Here is a 14,220-nt window from a genome sequence, read left to right on the forward strand (position 1 = left end):
GCCATGGCAAGTGCGGGAAGAGAGGCCCCGAAACAGCTGCCCCCTCTCCGGGCAGACACACGCTCAGCCTCCCGGCAGCAGCAGGAGGGTCATGCGAGCGGCTACCAGGCGCCGCCAGGAGTCTCAGCCGCCGCCGCCGCGCCCCTCCTCCGCACTGGGACCGCCCAGCCCTTCATGCCTCCCAGTCGCCAGGTCTGGCCCGCGGCTGTGATGGCCTCTTCTCCGGCGACGATCCGGCTGTTCTCCTCCTCCTCTTCCTTTTCCTTCCCCGGCGGCTGACGCGGCTGCTCCACGGCTACTTCTGTCGGGAGTGCGCGCTGGGGAAGGGCGCTCGAAGCTGCTTCCCTTTCAGCACCTGGGCTTGGAACAGCGACCTCGAGGCGGGCCGCTAGCCAGCCAGCCAGGAGAGACCGTCCAGGGACAAGGACACGGCGGCGGGGTGGGGGCAAGCGAGAGTGTAGGGAGGTGGGCGGGACACCAGGGCGCAGCTAGGCAGGCCAACTGCCCCACGAACCCTGCCCCCTTTCACTAAACGCTCGACAAGCTCCACCACGCCCGCCCGCCTTCCCACTAGAACACAGGAGCTGTCTTCTGGCTACTCAGACCGGTGGTCCATCTAGCCCAGTTCAGTTTTCTCCGCCTGATAGGCCCTACTCTGGGATCTCGGGCAAAGATGTTCCCCATCCTTGACACCTGGAACCCCTTCAACTAAAATGCCAGGGACTGAAAGGATATCTTCGCAAGCAACTTATGTGTGCTCCCCGCCGAGCCAAGGCTCTTCTCCCAACTCCAAGCTTTCGTCAAGACACCTTCCATTCCAATTGCAAATCCAAGAAAAGACAACGTGAGTCCTCCCGCCGCCAAACATTCCTTCTCCCAACCAGCCACACCAGTATTCTCCCCCTCATTCTCTCTTTGGTACGGGAAACAAACCTTAGAGACAAATGCCCCCCCCAAAAAAAAATTAGGAAAGGAAAATAACTGTTCAAACGCTTATACAGAGATATGGACTTTTAGCCCCCCAGGTCCCTCAGACTCCAGAAAGTAACCAAAGAGAAAAACAGCCAATCAAAAACAGTACAAGGGGTACTCCATTTCAAAAGGAACATAAACTGCAACTCTGATCAATTTCAGGCTTCCTGCCACACAAAAAGGTGGTACAAACCTTTTACCAGGGAAGGGAGTTCCATAGTTGTGGCACAACCCCTTGAAGCTTTCAGTCTTAGACATTCTTGATGGTCTACTTGTCAGGTCTTTTTTCTTACTTTGCATAAAGAGTAAGATTTACTTACACTAGAAGTCCCTGTTCACTCCCCAATCCCTTCATGTGCCAACACTGGTCTCTGGTATATGCAATTCACCTTCAGGAACTAGACCACACAAGTAGTGACCTGCCAAACCAAACCCAGGTCACTAGCTATATAATCATCCCGCCCTCATTTCTTTGACAAACCTCCTGATTTTGCTGTTTGCTTGGGACTGCAAAAAGGGAAAGAGTGTCTAATGTCTGGCAGGCCACAGGTTGGTGGACTATGTTTGTCTTGGTGGATCACAAGTTGGACAGGTCCAGATTTCTCCTCCCCCACCCACCCTGGAAATTAAATCACAAGCTTTCAAAATAGCATGCTTCATAAAACTGCAAATTAATGATAGTATTTTAGTAATAAGAAATGAAAATACAGAATCAAAATAACAGTATTCCTACACATGCGAAGGATGTTCTCTAATAAATTTGGATCCACTGTGTGCAACACAATCTCTAGATTTCAAAATAAAACAAAACATCCAACCTTCTATAATCATATCACAATCAATGTCCTGTACAGATGTGCGTATGTAAAAGCATCCTGTATAGAAATTACAAACACCAGTACAGTTTCTAAAAAATAGCAACATGGAAGCTGAATTTAAAATTGTATATGGAGATCCACTAGAAAAATTACAGAATCACCAGATTATGCCATAGTTCATACCTGCCGTGAGACCCAATGATTTCCTGCCATTGTCTTCTTCTCCCCATGTCTATTTTGTGGGGAGTGAGGAGAAGCAGTACAAAGCATCCTATGCAAGGAATAGTTGCATGCACTTCTCGTAAACAGAGACCATCTGTATGGCCTAGTTCATACTAAGGTGGTGAATCAATGTCTGGGCTGGACTGCTTTGGAGGCTCACATGATTAAATGCTCTTCCATATAAATAATTTTTAAAATCACCATACAGAAAACTAGCATGTCAGGGAGAAAGGTTCTAGGCTAGCCTTTCCCTGACATCTACTCCCCCCCCCATGTATAGGGATTTTAATTTTTGTATTGAGGAGCATTCAACAATCTCAGCCCCATCTGCAATATGAATTGATGCAGCCCACAGAGAGGTTTACCATCTCAGTGAGGTTAAAACTAGGCCTACGTTTTCGCTGTGCTGTTGAATCCAAATGGATCCAAGCACTTTCAGCAGAATATGCCTAGAAAATCATAAGCATTTATTGTTTTCATGTTATTTTTTATGTTTGGTTATTAGAAAAATTTATAAGATGTCTTGTTAGAAGTTATTCTTAAAAAGAGGGTACAAATATATTAAAGAAACAAACAAAGTTGTAGGCTGGGATATAAATGTCTTTATAGAGACACTGTGGACTCTCCTTACACAATGTGGAATTTCACTGCTGATAATCTCCTTGTAAAGCTTCTGTTTCTCCCCCTTTCTAAATATATTTCTAAGCCCCTCCTGAGCTGGTATGCATTTCTTGTTCCAGTTCTGCTTCAGACATTTTGTTTCATGCTTCAATCCTCTTTAATGCCCAACTTGCTTGTTTACATATTCTTTCCTCATTTGAAGCTCTTGGCCTTAGTTTGCCATGTCATTGTGTTGTTATTTACTTGATCATTGATACTAATATGTCTCCACCCCTATGCCATGTTTCAGTTTAAATCTCATCTCATCTTTGATGTAAATTTCATTAGTCTAGATGTGAGGGAGTGGAGTGGGGGTAGCCATGCATGTCCATGCATCTTTTATATACAGTAGCTGCTTTTGTAAACAAAGTTGTCAACCAACCATTTAAAAATCCTGACTGTATTTAGGTTGTACATTCTTTGATTAGGAGTTATTGCAGACTTTGCCATTGTTTCAGAAATGGGTATGTAAAAAATGATAGCATTCTTCCTACATCTCTTTTTCTGCTGATAACAGAACGAAGCACCAAAAGTAGTAGGGCTTAGTCACAGCTTACCTTAATGACAGCAAGGCTGACAGTGCAATCTAATACTTCTACTTAGAAGTAAACCCCATTGGGTTCAATGAGACTTACTCCCAGGTAAGTGTGTATTGGATTGCAGCCTTAGATGTTAACTGCATAGGGGGTTGATCTACAGATAGCTGTGTGATCTTTTCTAGCCTACAGTCATGCTCACAGTTCGGCAGCTCAAATTCTATTGATCTCTCATTGCAACCTTAGTCTTTAGTTAAATCCACCTAAATCCCAGTCTCATCCAGCAGCTTCATACACATGTTGAAGTGACTAAATCCTCCCCTGTACAGCAGCAGCAAGAAATACCTGCAAATAAAAAGCAAGCATACTAAGAGAGAACGTTAGGCTAGAACCCTTGTCCCTAATATTTAACTTGTGTGTGTGGATGGATTTTGTTTTATATAGAGGAATGTTCCCTCAAATGAGCCCCAAATCAGCATTCTGAAGTAGTACAGCCCAGACACAACTTGACCAACTAGGTCTAGTGCTCGCTCTTGCACTTTCTCTTTCTCATTTTCTGTTCAGGTCATTTTGCACTCCTTACTCAATTTCTAGCTGAGGACTAACTGTAGACAAGCTAATTGAAGCTGAATGCAGATAAGACAGAGGTAATGGTGGTTGGCAGAGAACAGAAGGACACTCCTTAGAGAGGATGTTCCATTTCCCCAGGTCACACAGCTTTATAGCTACAGAGTGCTCCTGGGGTTGCCATTGCACCTGGGCTTTCATACTGTAGGGATTCAGGATACCATAGGAAAGTGTTATGTACCCTATACAGTTCACAGTTTGCAGAATAAAATAGTCATAGTAATAGCAGCAACAGTCCTTTTTCTAAGTGGGTCACCAAAGTGTTCTAACTTCTTTGCAGATACAGTTCAAGGTTATTCAAGGTGTATGAATCCCTGGATGGCTTCAGATGTAGATGTTTCCATTATGATCTCTAAAATAACCTGGAAGCCTTGGATTGACTATAAAGCCTATATACCAAGGTTATTCAACTGAACTGCTGTGATCAGAATTATGGAATTTGTTCTCTTATGAGAGCTAGCACAGGGGCATCATGAGCATTTTCTAGAAGTACTGGAAATTGTTTCACGTTGGGGGCCAGCTTTTAGTGGCCAAGGTTAGGCCAATTTCCAGAGGCAGGATAGTTGAGGAAATTCTTGTTTTTACAGGGTTTTTATGTCATCTTTATATGGTGTTGATTTTCTTGGCTGTGTTTCAGATGTGTCTGTAGTGTTAAGGCATCTTTATATACAAAATATTGTCATGGAAAACCATAGAATCCAGCCTCCATTCTAAGAAGTCTTGGCTTCTATTCTCAAATGCATTGGAGATTGGAGACCACATGTGGTGGTTTACTGATGAGTGAAGAACACTTTGTATATGAATCTGTATTAGATTTCTACCCTACATTTACAAACTAAAAAGTATAGAAAAATAGGCATGTCTAAGCTCATGCCTCCATTCTAATGTATGGAATTTCATAACCTGACCGTTACCTCTGATTTTTGTTGATGAACATTAGTTGATGTTCTAATTCTCCCTAAGGAGAATATTTCCATATGGAACCTAGTCATGAAGTACACAATCCTGCCTATGGGAACTGGATCTCAGTCAATATTCTTCTGTGTCACTTAAAAATATCTGACCCCTAAACTGTGCATATGCCTGTGTGAATGCAGCTTAGTTCTCAGTGAGATAGTAAACCTGTGTCTGAGCTATACCACTTCTGACTGCAGGTCCACATCATGAAATACAACCCCCCCTGCAAACTACAACCATGTATCACTGAATTCTATAGGTATTTTGTTCAGGAGCATTAAGATTACATCTTATGGCAATACTCTCCATAATCAGAAGATGCTAATGGCTCCTATAAAGTACTTGGGAAGCTGAAATTACAAAGTAGTTCCCATCCACTATTGCTTTCCATAGTGTTTTGATGAATTATTAAAGCCAAAATTAATTATTTCCACAGCTAGAGGTCATGTTGTGCTTATGAACAGCCTTGTAACTATGAATGGCCTCTACACCAAGGCCCATGTGCTGCCAACTTCATTTATTCATTGCCAAGTTTGTTTTCTTAATTTACCTTGTATTTGCCTCTGGAAATAAAATCTTGGTCCTTCCTATAGGATGAAGGAATGTTCTGTATGAAGTTCCTGAAAATGAGTTCAATAATTTACCCATACCAATTCTCATATGCAGATAACATGTAGAATTTGTTCATCTTCTACTTTAGCAACATTCACTGTTTAGATGACCTTAAGATTGCAATCAGGCTTTCGCTATCCAGCAGAAGTATTATCCATGCAAGGAATAATGGTGCCAAGAAAGTGCAGACATACATACATTTATATAAACTCACACAGATATTATTATTATTATTATTATTATTATTATTAATAATAATTATTATTATTATTAGGGTTCGCAATAAAGAGGCTGTCTCCACCAGAATTTAGTAGAGTTTTTAGAATGGAAGATAACATATACAATGTTCACATTTGAAGTTACTTCCATAAGCCTTCATAGGTGAAGAAAGGGATTGATAATTTCTTTTTGTACTTAGGCCTGATTCATCAGTGCTGGTAGTAATGTGGTTGCCACCAAAAGCCATATTTTCATGTATCAATAATAGGAACATAGGAATTGCTTGCTACATTGCTTCCTCTGCCCCGTCATTTAAAACAGGTTCATACCAGCATCTGTAGGCCTCCGGGAGGTGCAACTCTGGCATGGGACTGTTAAATATAATAGAGGAAGAGGAAAAGGAAAGTGATATGCAATTTATGCATTTCCAATGGCAGCACAGAAAATGCTGCTGTGGCAGAGCAGTTTGGGATAGCAACCACAGTGCAACTAGTTCGTGAAAATCAGGTTTAAGATGCCACTGTCACTATCACTGATGCTGGACAGTAAATAGCCTAAGGCTGGGTAAGTTATAGGCTATCAGGAATCCTATTCAAGGGCACCATCATAGTACTTCATTGTGCCATCAATCGATCTTGTCCTTCATCATTTAGTGTTTCCACTGATTTTTTAAACCTGGTTTTGCTATATGAGATTAGATCAGACAGACAGACAAAAACCAACAGATCTGAAATGTCTGCAGATACCATGAAAAAGACAAATAATTGCATGTTAGAACAAATTAAACAAGAACTATCATTAGAAGCTAAAACAGTCAAACTGAGATTATCACACTTTGGACACATCATGAGAAGACATGATTCACTAGAAAAGACAATAATGCTGGGAAAAACAGAAGGGAGTAGAAAAAGAGGAAGGCCAAACAAGAGATGGATTGATTCCATAAAGGAAGCAACAGACCTGAACTTACAAGATCTGAACAGGGTGGTTCATAACAGATGCTATTGGAGGTCACTGATTCAGGTAAATTTCCTTTTTTCAGTGATCAAATTTAAGACCTTTCCACAGGGGAACCTTCCAAAGCTATTTTAACTTGGCTAATTATTATTAGTGAATATTATTTTGGGATGGGAGGTTACTTGCTCAAAAATTAAAATGTGGGTGTGTACTTTCAGCACAAAGACTGCTGCTACAGTCTCAGAATGCACGGACAGAAAATGAAATCTCTGTAAGTGAATTTTTGTGAGCCTGCTCCTGTTGAAATTGCTGTCTTGCCATTTTCCATCAAACATGTGGCTGTGGGAGAGATTCAAGCAATCTGGTATTGCTCACTGATTTGTAACAAACCACCTGGGTGAAGTTCACAGAACACTGGTGGTGCACAGATCACAGTTTGGGAATCCCTGCTCTAAATCTAAAAAATCATGCACACAATTGCCAGTTGAATGAATGGCGCTATGTGTAGTCTGGCTCTCACTAGAGAATAACTGAACATAGTGTGACTTTTCACTAACATGTACAAGTATGTACTACTATTAGATGATTTTATTTCAGTTCTGATTTGTCCTTCTCTCATTATTTTTTGCTCCTAAACTATTGTTGTGCCTTCAACTATTCCTTTACAAAAACAGGCAAATCTTCTCAAAACCAGTGAAAAACAAACACATGGTCAAATACTTCCAGTGTGTTCCAATAAACTGTAAAGTCCTATAAAGTCTTAAACTGAAACGTATTTGCAACCACTGAGGTGGAGCTACACATTGCACGACCTGTGTTTCTTTTACAAAGGTAATGAGGAGGGGACATCTGCAGAGGAGAACTGGCAGATAGATGTGGTGCGCGGTCAAGCTTTCACTCATCTGCAAATTCTCTCCTTTATCTCCCTTCTCCAACCTGGCTCTGAGATGAGAAATAAGCTGGATTATGTCTCTGTGTGTATGTGTATTTACATGTGTGTGCAGAGGGGGTTGTGAGAGAAAAATCAGTGGGCAGGGAAGGAAAGAATTAAGTACCCCCGGTCTGATTACCATTTCTTCCCTGCAAATACCCCTCTACCCACACAGTCACATTATCTTGGCAAAAACATTTTGGGAACCCACTTATGCCAAGGTAATATGTCGTCCCATTCGTAATAGAATCTAACATGTGCAAACGGGCAGAGCCTGTGGAAAATTTAAAGTTGCAGTAGAAAGAAAAGAAAATTATCAGTAGAAATAAAACTCTACACCCTTACCACCCACTGGATTTTTAGGCATAGGCAACCTTGTTTCCTAATCCCTTCTGTAATTATCTGGATAACACCTTCTATTTGCCATCTCATTGAAAGAGAAATCTGGAGATTCACTCTCTTGTCCTCCAATTTAAAAGGTTAATTTTAAAAGAAAAGATAGTCATCAAAACACCAGACCCATAGATATCCTAATATTCAGACAGGAAGTGGAGATGGACGATCTTTAGCATATGAACACTCGCATACAAAGCTTGGACTGATGTCCTTTGTGTTGGTCAGCAATAATATCCCTACATGGACATTTTCTGGTTTACATTTCTGGTTTACATTTTCTGAGTCTGTATGGCTGCCAAGGAGGGGATGTAGACTGTAGGTTGGGATGGGATTTAGTTGAGCCTTGTAGAAGCAGGGGATGATATCCAGTGAGCCAAGGAAAGATTCCTCAGGCTAGAAGTTGATGAACATAGATGGTGGAATGAGTAGCAAAAGCTCTGATCAAGCCAAGGAGAAAGAAGCCTGCTCTCTTGGTTCCATCCCTTCACCTTGAAATTTTAGTCCTTCTTCTGAAGATCTTGAGGAGGTAGTTAAAAACCTAATGCTTTAGGTTACATCATGAAACCTGACAACCCTATTACGCTCCCTAATATTGCATTCTCAATCCACACTGTTCACCCATTTCCATGTTATCTTGTGACTTTGCTCACCACTCATGCATGTTCAACATGTTGAAATGGCAAAACAACCTGGGCTGGTTCATAGGTCATGCTGGCACAACCTTTTGCTGCGCTATTGCACCCATAGGTCTGTCCTTACACTTGAACCTGTAGGCCTAAAAGCTTAAGAAGTATCTCAGGATCAGGCCACAGACTTTAAATAAATACTCAAGTTAAAAATGAGTTGGCTTAATATGTAACCTTGGGCAAAACCCCTAATTTTTTGTGCCTCAGTTTATCATCTGCAAGAAAGGAATAAAATGTGTCATCTCAGAATGGAGATTTTGTTCTTAAGTGGGGACACTTTAATGAGTTTTAAGAACCTAAACTGAAAATGATCAAGAATAGGAGCTGCAGTTGGAAAATCGTCACTGAAGCAGAAGAAAAACACTTTTGTAAGATAAATTCAAGGACAGAGAAACACCTTTTCAATGACATTAATAAAAGAAAGGAAACTGCGGCTCCTATTCAGTCAATGGGATAAATACCAGAGCATTTAATCAATTATTGAAATCTGTCCAAACTTTCAGATGAACAAGCTGAGCCACAGTAATCACAATCACCAAGGTCATGCATGGAGACTGCACTAGAGTCAACAAATAGCAAATTGGGTTGTTTCCAACATTAGCCATACTCCAAGTAGACCAACAGAAATGAATGGATGTGACCAAATTGGGTTAATTAATTTCAGTGGGTTCACTCTGAATAGAATTTAGTTGGCTACGACCCGTAATGTTTCACTCCAAATTTAAATGCTCCCAGAGAACAATAAAACATGCATGCATTAAGAACATTAGATAGAGCCCTGCTGGACAAGACCTAACGTCCATTGGGTCCAACATTCTGTTTCCAACAGGAACCAACCAAATACCACTGGAAGCCCACAAAACAGGGCAAGAAGACAATAACCCTCCCCTACTTTGTTCCCCAGAAGCTGGTATTCAAGGAGGCATTGCCTCTGAACACAAGGTCACCAGCATACCCATTCTTTTCAAAGTAGGTTGCAATGTTATGCACACTTACATGGGAGTAAATCCCTGTCGCACACTGTGGGTCTTACTTCTGAGTAAACACTACAGGATTGCACTGTTAGTCTAATTCTCTTTTAAAGCTTTCAAAACCAGTGGTTATAATCACACCCCATGGCAGCAAATTCAGTGTTCAGTAAGGAACTTTCTTTTGTCTGTCCTGAATCTACCACCCTACAATTTCATTGGGTGACCTCGCATTCTAATATTATGAAAGAGAGAGAGAAAGGTCTGATACTTTCACCAATACCACAGCTAGATGGAAATTATACAGAGAGAAAGAGAGAGAGAGAGAGCTTTTTTGTGATGGTACTCATTGGTACGGAGTACTGTCACCTCTCTTTTTGCTGCCATTGGCAGCCATTTTGTGCTGGCCCTCACAGCACTTTTATCAAGATACCGACATCTCATTTTTGTACCAAGAAAAGCATTATATCAGAACATCAACATGAAATATTAATATCATGCTTCCAGGGTCATTACACATAAAAGCACCACATCTGGCACAAACTACAGAAGGGGTCTGCATCTGGAGATCCATATCTTGAGGGTCATTGGCAGAGATGCACTTTGAAGTGGTTAGACACTTATCTGCTGTATGAAGATATTTATATACAATTCATTCTGAATGCGCAAGGCACAGGTGCTTAGTGTAAACATATGGCCATCAAACAACAGTGACTGTGCTAAGTGTGTGACAAACAACCAGCTTGAAAATTATAGAAATACACAGAAAAGGCACCAGAGGATCACAACCTGAGAAAGTAAGAAATGTTATCCTGAAACAGACCAAGGTCTATCCATTCTAATTTTATTTTACTTTGCTTTTCCATATATATTATGCTCAAAGTGGGTGTCTGGTCCAGCACTCAGCCTCCAACATTGGTGAGCTAGATGCCCCTGGGAATTCACAAACGCAGTACAAAGGTGGCTGTCTTCCCCTTTTTTGTTTCCAGCATGTGATATGCAGAGGTATACTTTCTCTGAACATGGAGATCTCATTTATCTATCTTGACAATAGCTACTGAACAGATCAGTTCTCCATGAATTTGTCTAATCCCCCTTTAAAAGCCACTTTAGCTAGTGGCCAGAATCAGTTTCTGGCAGTGAATGGCACAAGTTAATAGGGCTAGTTCACACGAGGTTTAGTATGAATCTGGTGCTATTGGCAGACCCTTTTAATTTGCACGGTTGACATGACTTTTTGGCAATGCGAAAGCACTCAGCTGCTTTTGCCTTTAAATCTGGATTAAATCAATCCGATAATAATCCGAAAAGTGATGGAAAATGTGTCTCCGCTTCAGTGCCCACCTGCCATGTAGTTGCTTTTCTCCGCTGTTTTTCGCTGCGCGGGTGGTTTGCCACTTTAGATCTTCCCCTTTCTCTGCCCGTTACACTCTCTATGAATGTCATTTTGTTTCCTGCCACTTAACAACAAACTTCCAGTCACTCTAGCCTTCCTTTCCCCCACTTGCCCTAAGATTTCCCCCCAAATCGCTAAGGAAGAGCCCAGTGAAGGTCTTTGCTGCCCCTTCCCAGTCCATTCGCAAGGGGTATCGTCCCAGGCCCCTCCTGCCCCAGGAGGGATTCTCCTTACCTGGGCAGGGAGAGCAGCGAGGAGGGAAGACAGCAGGACAGCAGGGCTGGCATCGGCTGCAGGATGGAGAGGCTCTGTGGCAGTGGCTGCCTGGACTGTGATGCCAGTCCCCCCCCCCCGAACGGCCGGCAGTAATTGATCTTCTGGAGGGGGCTGAGAGGGTCCCAGCTTGGCGTGGGTCCTGCGGGGCTTCCGGTGCCACCTGCTGCTCCTCACCTGCAGCCCCCAAACTTCAGGCTGCTGGGGCCTCCCTTCAGGCGCGCTGTGAGTGCTCCTCCGCACCTGAAGAAAGATAGAGCTCTAGGGGGGAAGCCTTGCCTGCTCCATTTCTGCCATTAAAGGCAAAGGGGCAGGGGGCAAAATGTGGGGCAAGTGGGCCAAAACAAGCAAAGGAACAAACACACACAAAAACTGGCAAAGTTCGTTCCGAGAGGAAGTGACATGATGAAATGTGCAGGACTTGAAGAGAGATTTTGCTTCAAAGGGTACCATGTTTGATCCTTTAAATCAGCGATGCGCTCCATTTACTCGCTATTTTTAATTTCTCTCAACATATGTTTTTCTATGTTTAACCGTTCATTGGAGTTTTGAATCAAACGTCTCATTTATTACTCCACATCACAATAGACAGTGGCAGGTGATTTCCCGTCCTTGGAATGCCCGCAGATTTGTAATTGGTGGGTTTCGATAAAGGGGACTGCCGCATTTTTGGACGGGAAAGTCTTGTACGCTCCTTTCTTTTCCTTCCATTATGGAGTGAATCCATCCCTTGCTTTTTATAACTGTTTTGCTACTTCCCTTAATTTCCAACCCATTCTTTCTGATTGCTACTGAGGCATGTTTTCTCATGATGTGTTCAAACCATGATAACCACGTTTGCATGGGTTTAGCTATTGTGGCACAAATTAACAAAACATCAATCTCCGAAAACCACACACACACACACACACACACACACACACACAGAGTGCACTATAAAAACTGCATTTCATTCCTTCTTAACAAAAAAAGGGTTTGTCTGTAGGAAATGAAACTGACAAGAGGAAAAAAGTTATGTCATGTCAATTGCACACACCCCTCCGGGCTTAGCATGCAATTGACAAAAAAAACCCTCCCCTTCTCCATTAGTGATATGGATGTTCCAGAGGGAGTTAACATGTAAATTTGGGGGCGGGGCCACAAGGAAACAGCTATACTAAATGAACACGAACATGTGTGGATTGAAAACAGTGAATTGGAAGGTAGGGAGGACAGACGTGTGTGAACCGTGAAAATCTATCACAGAGGAAAAAGCTGCATCTTTAATCCAAATTTCAGCTCCCATGCGAACCAGCCCATTGTGTGCTGTGTGTGATGGCAGTACTTTCTTTTGTTTATGTGGAAACCCATTGTAAGTCAGCTTCATTGACAGGAACGCTGGAATTCTAACATTCAGAGGGAAGATAAAACATTTCTCCTTATGTACATCATTTATCATTTTATAAACTTTTCATAAACCACAGACAAACCAATCCTCAAATGACAGTTGGGACCAGAGTCAGCTTTTGTACCTGCCCCCTTAACTAGTGATTCTATAAAGCTTGGAGGCATTCTTTGGCTAAAACCGGAGGTGTGGGCAGGGGTAAAGGGGTGGGGCTTGTGGATTAATTTATCTTCCTACCTTTTCTCCCATTAAAATTTGGACATTTTGAAAACCAACCAGGATTGATGAGCTCCCACTCATCTGTTATGCACACTTTCTACTTTACAACCTGTTTTAGTCTAGAGATGTCTGGCATATTGATTGGGGATTGGAATCAGGTCAGAAAATGTATTATACAGCCCACAACATTCCAGTGGGTTGTGAAAAACTAAACGCTGCCTGTGTGCTGCACACTCCTGTTTACTCTGCATCCAGTGCACTCCCACCACTGGTTTGGGAAGTGGTATATACGCAACAGCCACAATCCCTATCTATGCTGCTGTTTCTTATGAAATACTGGGTTTTGATACATTTTTCCTCAAACCACCTTCAATCTGAATTAAGAAAAAGAACACCCTACTGCATTTTAAACTGGTAATGTGTACACGGCCTCTTGTTTTTCTTCCATCTAATGTTTAGTTTTTCTCAGTTTTTGAAGATAACCTTCCAAGTGAAACTCAAGAGTAAACCAATATACCTCTTCTCTTCCTGAGTTTGCAGTTTCATTTTCCTTGCCTCTACCAATGTCATTGGTGTATCAGCTTAAAAACAGAGTGATGACACTTCACTGTCAATTTTCATTATTTCTTTGCTGACAGATATTTAAGCTAGAGAACCAGGAAGCAAGATTGGAATGAAGCCCATGCAGAGGTGAGAAATGCAAGAGCTACAAAAATGGAAATGGACTGCCTTCAAGTCAATCCCAACTTATGGTGACCCTATGAATAGGGTTTTCATGGTAAGCGGTATTTAGAGAGGGTTTACCATTGCCTTCCTCTGAGGCTAAGAGGTAGTGACTAACCCAAGGTCACCCAGTGAGCTTCATGCCTGTGTGGGGATTCAAACCCTGGTCTCCCAGGTCGTAGTCCAGCACCTTAAACACTACACTACACTGGCTCTCATAAGAGCTACAAGGAAGGACAAGAAATGGGAAACTAGAGGATTCTGGGAAATGGGTTAAGAGAGAAGAGGAGGCATGAGACGCATAAGGAAGACGGTCGGGGGAAGAGGTCTAAAAGGCAATATAAACGAGCCATTCAAATTAAGGGTCCTATGTAGTTGCTGGACTCCCTAGGTATCTGAAGTATATACATTTGTATATCCAAAGAAAATGAGTTGCTTTTTATAAAGCACCATGAGCTTCTGACACCTATGGAATATTGAAGGCAAAGAGTTAAAAAAATATATAGGGTAACATCTCACTGTTTTGAGAGGGAACTTCTGGTTTCCTATTGAATGCCAGAAACAGGGTGTCCTGTCTTTGCTGCTATCTTTTGGTTTGAGGAGGGACATTCAGCTGCCCAATCACAGCTACACCCACACCCTGGATTTTCTATGAGCAACTCTC

At 42.1% G+C, this 14,220-nt stretch overlaps 1 protein-coding gene across 5 annotated transcripts in view; it reads right to left on the minus strand.

Moving 5' to 3' along the window:
- The window catches only part of LOC133365104 (protocadherin alpha-2-like), a 235,821-nt gene that overhangs the window by 87,677 nt on the left and 133,924 nt on the right, over positions 1–14,220 (minus strand). Inside the window, exon 2 of one of the 5 annotated variants that reach the window (XM_061586540.1) lies at positions 5,356–5,412. The exons of the other annotated variants lie outside the window; for them this stretch is intronic. Coding sequence (XP_061442524.1) covers positions 5,380–5,412 — 33 coding nt within the window. The 3' untranslated portion in view covers positions 5,356–5,379. Of the gene's footprint in view, positions 1–5,355; positions 5,413–14,220 lie in introns of those variants that run through there. 5 annotated transcript variants of the gene reach the window in all.

The sequence above is a fragment of the Rhineura floridana genome, chromosome 1 (assembly GCF_030035675.1).
Source record: "Rhineura floridana isolate rRhiFlo1 chromosome 1, rRhiFlo1.hap2, whole genome shotgun sequence".
NCBI classification, from domain to species: domain Eukaryota; kingdom Metazoa; phylum Chordata; class Lepidosauria; order Squamata; family Rhineuridae; genus Rhineura; species Rhineura floridana.